The 6,892-nt window shown below is 54.2% G+C and overlaps 4 protein-coding genes across 4 annotated transcripts in view; 1 reads left to right on the top strand and 3 right to left on the bottom strand.

Annotated features, from left to right (window-relative positions):
• Nucleotides 1–73, top strand: part of PTSG_10305 (uncharacterized protein) — a gene marked incomplete at its 3' end in the record, with an annotated part of 2,285 nt that extends 2,212 nt beyond the window's left edge. Inside the window, exon 8 of the mRNA XM_004988298.1 lies at nucleotides 9–73. Within this exon, the coding sequence (XP_004988355.1) occupies nucleotides 9–73 (65 nt within the window). The remainder of the gene's footprint in view (nucleotides 1–8) is intronic.
• Nucleotides 74–842: 769 nt separating this feature from the next.
• Nucleotides 843–1,556, bottom strand: PTSG_10304 (uncharacterized protein; the record flags this gene model as incomplete). The annotated part of the gene is made up of 1 exon (XM_004988297.1): nucleotides 843–1,556. One exon carries the CDS (start codon nucleotides 1,554–1,556, stop codon nucleotides 843–845), a length of 714 nt encoding a protein of 237 aa, XP_004988354.1.
• A 38-nt stretch (nucleotides 1,557–1,594) lies between these two features.
• On the bottom strand, nucleotides 1,595–3,759 carry PTSG_10303 (mucin; the record flags this gene model as incomplete). Its single annotated transcript, XM_004988296.1, has 2 exons — nucleotides 2,599–3,759; nucleotides 1,595–2,384 (listed from the first exon to the last, which is right to left on the bottom strand). The coding sequence occupies exons 1-2, from the start codon at nucleotides 3,633–3,635 to the stop codon at nucleotides 1,595–1,597; spliced, it is 1,827 nt and encodes a 608-aa protein (XP_004988353.1). The 5' UTR covers nucleotides 3,636–3,759.
• An 861-nt stretch (nucleotides 3,760–4,620) lies between these two features.
• Nucleotides 4,621–6,126, bottom strand: PTSG_10302 (uncharacterized protein). The gene is made up of 3 exons (XM_004988295.1): nucleotides 5,566–6,126; nucleotides 5,247–5,369; nucleotides 4,621–5,075 (listed from the first exon to the last, which is right to left on the bottom strand). Exons 1-3 carry the CDS (start codon nucleotides 5,812–5,814, stop codon nucleotides 4,995–4,997), a joined length of 453 nt encoding a protein of 150 aa, XP_004988352.1. The 5' UTR covers nucleotides 5,815–6,126; the 3' UTR covers nucleotides 4,621–4,994.
• Nucleotides 6,127–6,892: the final 766 nt, after the last annotated feature.

Raw genomic sequence — 6,892 nt, 5'->3', positions numbered from 1 at the left:
ACATACAGACACAGTCCTCACAGTCTCCACAGACATCAGACTGATCTGCCACTATGGCGAGACTCGTGAGTGACGCAGGCGCTCCATCGCTGCATCGGGGCATCGTCCAGCTGCGTGGGTGCATTACCCCCTCTACGTTCGTTATGTATGAATTCATGCACTCGCCCTCACAGCGCGCAGGAGTGTGTGAGTGTGTGTGTGTGTGTGTGTGTGTGTGTGTGTGTGTGTGTGTGTGTGTGTGTGTGTGTGTGTGTGTGTGTGTGTGTGTGTGTGTGTGTGTGTGTGTGTGTGTGTGTGTGTGTATGTGTGATTGCTCCAGCAGCGTCACATATTTCGATAAGCAAACCCAGTGGTGCATGTGTGTGTGTGTGTGCATGAGTGTTTGGCATAGCAAGTAATTTGTGCGAGTTGGCCATGTGTTTGTGTGCGAATGGTTGGCAACGTGAGCCGAGGCGTGATGTCGTTTAAAGCTCGAAACGGTTCGTAACTGCAGGAGAGAGAAAGAGGAGAAAGCTGAAGCGGGTGTGGGCAAATAAGTGCCCAGGCAGAGCAAAGCAGACGCTCGAGCAATATTTGGGGGAAGGTGTGTGGGAGAGGGTGGAGGTGGATTGATGCAGGACAACAAACAAAACCAGAGAAACAGACAAATGCACAAGCAAGATAAAGCTGAGGAAGCAAGCCAAGACGCAACAAGGCACCGCACAGCGACAGTGGCAGTCTGCTTGTTTGCTAGCCATGGGTAATGGGGCAACAAGGCATCAGGTGCACATGGAAACACACACACACACACACACACACACACGATTAGGGAGCAGGGAAGGGCAGGTCCCGCTGGCAGCCCGTTACACGTTGATGTCTTCCTCGTACAAAGGGTTGTCAAACGAGTAGTTGACCTGATCAGCACCGCCCCTCTTCGCACTCCGTTTCACATACAGATACGCGCCGATAACAACGACCACCAGCAGCGTAACCAGCACGCCAACGGCTGCCTCCCACCCCTTTGGTTTGCTCGACCCGCTACCAGCAGTCGACCCACGGCCCCCACTCGTTGTTGTCGTCGTGGCTGCTGGTGTTGTGCTGCCAGATACAGGTGGTGCCGTGTTGGTGGATGACTGTGCCGGGAACGAGGACCCAGCGCCAGTCGAGGTGGATGTGGACGTCGAGGTGGAGGTAGACGAAGATGTTGTTGTTGTTGTTGTTGTTGTTGTTGTTGTTGTTGTTGTTGTTGTTGTTGTTGTTGTTGTTGTTGTTGTTGTTGTTGTTGTTGTCGTGGTGGTGGTTGAAGTTGTTGTTGTTGCTGAGGATGACGGAGGGTGCATTGTTGTTGCAGGAGAGGAGTGGGGATGGACAGAGGTGGTGGTCGCGCTGACTGGCATGGATGTTGTGCTCACGTTGACTGGCATTGACGCTGTGGCTGCTGTTGTCAGGTTGACTGGCATAGAGGTGGTTGTCACGTTGATTGGCATGGATGTTGTGCTCACGTTGACTGGCATCGATGCTGTGGCTACTGTTGTCAGGTTGACTGGCATCGACGTGGTTGTCACGTTGACTGGCATGGATGTTGTGCTCACGTTGACTGGCATGGATGTTGTGGTCACGTTGACTGGCATCGATGCTGTGGCGCTGTTGTCAGGTTGACTGGCATCGACGTGGTTGTCACGTTGACTGGCATGGCTGTTGTGCTCACGTTGACTGGCATGGATGTTGTGCTCACGTTGACTGGCATCGATGCTGTGGCTGCTGTTGTCAGGTTGACTGGCATCGACGTGGTTGTCACGTTGACTGGCATGGATGTTGTGCTCACGTTGACTGGCATGGATGCTGTGGCTGCTGTTGTCAGGTTGACTGGCATCGACGTGGTTGTCACGTTGACTGGCATGGCTGTTGTGCTCACGTTGACTGGCATGGATGTTGTGGTCACGTTGACTGGCATCGATGCTGTGGCTGCTGTTGTCAGGTTGACTGGCATAGAGGTGGTTGTCACGTTGACTGGCATGGATGTTGTGGTCACGTTGACTGGCATCGATGCTGTGGCTGCTGTTGTCAGGTTGACTGGCATCGACGTGGTTGTCACGTTGACTGGCATGGCTGTTGTGCTCACGTTGACTGGCATCGATGCTGTGGCTGCTGTTGTCAGGTTGACTGACATGGATGTTGTGGTCACATTGACTGGCATGGACGCTGTGGCTGCTGTTGTCACGTTGACTGGCATGGATGTTGTGCCAACGTGGGGCTCGTCTGCGTGCGGGTGCGGGAGTGGGAGGTGGAAGCGCTCAATACTGTTGAGGGTCGGGTAGTACGACCAGTTGGTGCCGTGCTCGCCAACCAGCTCGCCCTGTCCACCAAACAGGTACACATAGTGCCCAACGGACGCAGCAGCAAACCTGATAACGAAGATGGTCGGCGTGAGCGAGCGAAGCTGGCCAGCACACGAACACAGTGCATCGCATGACGCACAAACAGACGAACAAAGACACATAGATACACGGACAAAGACACGTACACACACGCGTACACGTACACACACACACATGAACACACAAATACACAAACATTCAGGAACACACACTCTCACATCACGGTCACAAGGCGTCGCACCTGAATCGAGGGAAGCTCACGTGCCCGAGGTGAGTCCACTGGCTTGTGAGTGGGTTGAACACGTCAACGTCATCCACAGGCACAGAGTGCGCGGAGTTGTTGGGGTGACGAGTTTCCCCGCCAATGACAACGAGGTGATTGTGCGAGTTGAGTGCCACCTTGTCGCCTCGACCACTGGGGAGATCAGGCTCGCGTCTCCAGCCTTTCCCGGACGCAGGCAACCACGACTCAACAACGGGCAGCGGGTCGGTGAAGCTGTTGGCGTGCGTGAAGCCTCCAACGGCGTACACGGTGGAGTTGACAGTCGTCACGGACAAGTCGCCACGAGCGACTGTGAGGTCTCCGCCAGCAACCTCGGCAAAGGTGGTGCCGTTGACGGTGTAATTGACCAGCTGGTACATCTTGCTCTGCGCAGTGTACGTGGCGTCGTAGCCTCCGACAACGTAGATGGTGTCGTTGAGGACGAAAGCAGCGTGGTCTGAGAGGGCCAGGTCGCTGGGAACGCTGGTCCAAATGCCTGTGTGGAAGTCGAGGATGTCCATGGTTGTGACGATGCCGTCGTCGAAGTTTCGGCCGCCGATAAGGAAGAGGTTTGAACCGACAATGACGGAGGCGTGGCGGTAGCGGTTGGAGGGTGCACTCCATGTCTTGATGATGCGCTCATTGCCGACGGCGGCGAGGAAAGCGTAGACTTCGGTCAGGACCGATGTGCAGTAGTAGCCCGGGTATGAGGCGTTGATCCACTCCTGCTGAATGCACCCGCCGGAGATGAACGCGATGGGGGCCTCCAGTGTGGAAGAGCTGCTGGAGTTTGCTGTGCCGTTGTGATGGATGTGGTGGACGTGGTGCGGGTGGGCAAGCGCCAGGGCCATGTCGCTGACGCCAAAGTCCAGCGAGGCGACTTGGGTTGCGTTGATGGCGACATCGTCGTCGTGCGGGGAGCGGCTTTCGGCGCCAAGGGCATGTATCACAACACTGCTGGCAAGCAGCACCATGGCGATCGCCAAGGCCAGCGCTGTCGTTGCTCTTGCTGACATTCTGCAGTTGTGGGTGGAGAGTGAGTGTGGGGGGTGGTGTCTGAAAGTGACAGGAGAGAACAAAGGACAACAACAACACACACACGTGGTTGTTGAAGCCGCAACAGCCTGCACACACAGTGGCGGAGAAATTTCTGGCAAGCTTTGAAAGAAACACCAAGAATGCGCGATATTGTTCAATTTTGCGACGACGGCTCAGGACAGCACGTATTGTAGTAACGGCGGCAGTGCCTTCTGGTTGGTTGTTGATGCGGATGCTGTCGTGGGTGGTGGACGTGTGCTGTGACGCTGCGAGTCGTGTGTTGGGGCTGCTGCTTGGACTTGTGGGTAGGCGAAGGAGGATAAGGAGGCCAAGCGAGGACGCAGAGGAGGAGGAGGAGCGACAAAGGGAGGGCTTACCTCACAAGGACTGGCGGGTGAGGAAGGCACGCATGCGTCAGATCCTGGATCACATCGATCAGCGTGAGCGTTGTGTGTGTGTTTGTGTGTGTGTGTATGTGTGTTGTGTTTGCGTGGTGTTGTGTGTGTATGTGTATGTGTGATGTTGTGTGTGTATGTGGGTGATGTGTGTGATGTGTGTGTATGTGTGTGATGTGTGTGTGTGATGTGTTGTGTGTGTGTGTGTGTGTAGCGCGCTTGATGCTTTGTGGAACTCACCGGCACGACGTGCACTCATCCCGTTTTTTTTTTTTCATCCTCGCTGCAACTCAACCAAATGCTTCGTGTGCGGTGACTTTACCTTCAATTCCTTCGCACACCAAACTTTAGTGAACGCCAAAGGCGTTACTGTCTGAGGAGGATCTTCAACTGCTTGATGCCCACGCCGTGCCTTGGCTTCATTTGACACTGCGTTCGCCCTCCTTCACTTTTTGATCGTTGTGCAGGCTTGCGCTTGTTCCCAGCAATGACAACAGCACGCCTGTCACACCATAAAACAGCTCAAGCACACCATCAAGCAGTCACGTTGTGTTACATTACATTACGACCCTCAACAACATCCACATATGCATTCTTCCCTTCTTGCGCTCAGCAACCACACACGACTCTCCCATGCATTCGACATGTATCTCGCTTGTGTGTCGATGTGTGGCTATTCGTTTACTACTGTTCCTTTTGTTGAGCAACCCATCGACGTGGCAAACGTAGCAAAGGAACGAACCGCTGGGGAGCAGCAGGGATCAAGGAGAAGAAGAGAGGACGAGAGCGAAGAAGAGCGTAAAAGACAACAAAGAGGGAGGAGAGAACAAGAAAAGGTGCCTCCCTCGTGTGCTATCACCCGAAACGGGTGTCTTGCAAGTCTGCAATAACAGGTATTAGCCGCAGGCGAACAACGTGGCGGGTGGGGGTGTGACTACCCGTTTACTGGTTCTTGGCGGCGAGGGCTTCGTTCAGGCCGTCCTCAAAGGGCTCCAACAGAGCATCCACGCACTGGTTCCACGCCTGCAAAAATTGAAGACATGGGTGAGGTGAGGTGAGGAGGAAAGCATGAATCAGGCAGCCAAGCAAGTGCGACGCGGTGACGCAGCAAGGGATGTCATCAAACCACCATAAAATCACAACACGTTATTATGTCACGCGATTGTGTGCGCGTGCATGCAACGAGCGACTCACGTCATCGAGGTCCTCGTTCCACTTGTCACCGTAGCCGGTCTTGAGGGTGTGCAGGAAGGCCTCCTTGAAGTTGACAGAGTGCTCGGGAATGACACCGTAGTCGGCATGACGCTCGCCCATTTTCTGTGGACGGGTGATGCGAGTGCAGAAGCGGAGGTGAGAACAGCAACAAGGGCAATGCGACATCAAACGGTCCAGAGACGCTGCGCGAGTCCGTCACATACAACCACACAGACAGACAGACAGAAAGACAAACACACACACACACACACACGCACGCACACGCACACGCACACACACGCATGCACGGATTGCGTACCTTCAGGACGGGGCCGAGCTTCTCAAACTCGCGGATGCTGGTCATGGCGGTGTGCATGGTGTCGCGGACCTTCTGCGTGTGCGTCTGGAACTTCTCGTTGGTCTTGAAGTCGCCGGCGGAGAAGGGAAAGAGCTTGGCAATGTTGGGGTCGGAGAACATCTTGTCATAGAAGATGTCGGTCCAGTTGGGGATCTCCCGCTCAACCATGGCCCAGCTCTCCTGGGTGATCTTCATAGCGCTGTCGTCCATCTTGAGTGTTCTTGGGGTGTGAGGTGAGGTTCAAAGAGGCGAGCCGAGGGCTTGGTGGATTCCTTCTTGCTTGCTTGCTTGCTTGTTGGCTTGAGATGAAGTCGATGAGAAAATGATCGTTGAACACCGGCAACCGATACAAGTACTCAGCCAAGTAAGTACATCAAGGGAACAACAAGACCAAGGCACACACAAAAGCCAACAAAGGAGAAAGGCCGACAACCGTCGTCAGGCCATCATCAGTGCTCCACAACCAACCATTACTTCTTCTTGCCACCACTCATTGCTTTGGTGCTTGGGGCTTAACCTCCGACTCCATTGATGGTGATGCAAGAACCGTGATGCAAGGCCGGGTTTAGTTGGGTGGGTGGTAGCTTGAGTTGGGTTGCACGCACTTGCACGAACCGGACACGTGGTTGTGTTGTTGTGTTGTGTGCGTTGTTGTTGCTTGCACAGTGCACGGCCACGTCTCCATGATGACGTTCGTTGGAGACTTTGCACGCCGTTGACGAAACCAGAAGTGCTCGCAGTGGGCGGGAGTGATGCCCTCAAGTCGCCAAATTGCGTCATTGACGAATATTGGGTGAAGATGTTCGTGAAATGTCTATGGGAATCGAAGAAATCGTGGCGCGCAACGGATACGCAAGAAAGCACGGAAACACGTATCTTCACACTCAAAAACGTGCTTGGCTTGAGTGCTTGCAGGGTTGTTGCATGGGTGTGCATGTGGTGGTGCGTGTGTTGTGCTGTCTGTCTGTGTGTGTTGTGTGCATGTGTGTGCATGTGTGTGGATGAAACACGTTTGAGTGGATGTGTGTGTGTGTGTCGATCCTTGGTTCATGTCAAGCCAGGAAGCACAAACGATCAGCCGCGTCAATGTTTTACAAGGCCAGTTATGCACATCGTCGCAATCGCAGAAGGGAAGCACGCAGTCGCAGAATCATCAACGCCACCGGCACACTTCAAAAGGTCAGGACGAAAGAAAAAGATAAGGGAAAGCAAGAAGCAAGGGAGACAGGGGCATGGGCAAGTCAGAGAAACGAAGCAGAAGAAAAGCAACCAGTGAAGGATGGATGCG

This window comes from Salpingoeca rosetta (assembly GCF_000188695.1).
Source record: "Salpingoeca rosetta unplaced genomic scaffold supercont1.36, whole genome shotgun sequence".
NCBI lineage: Eukaryota > Choanoflagellata > Craspedida > Salpingoecidae > Salpingoeca > Salpingoeca rosetta.
The sequence above is the reverse complement of the archived record's forward strand: the minus strand, read 5'-3'. Positions and strand labels throughout refer to the sequence as shown.

Coding starts and splice junctions, on each gene's coding strand:
- PTSG_10302 (XM_004988295.1), bottom strand. CDS start 5,814: ATGGACGACAGCGCTATGAAGATCACCCAGGAGAGCTGGGCCATGGTT. Junction 5,370..5,565: donor AGCTCGGCCCCGTCCTGAAG/GTACGCAATCCG, acceptor ACCCGTCCACAG/AAAATGGGCGAGCGTCATGC. Junction 5,076..5,246: donor GGAACGAGGACCTCGATGAC/GTGAGTCGCTCG, acceptor CAATTTTTGCAG/GCGTGGAACCAGTGCGTGGA.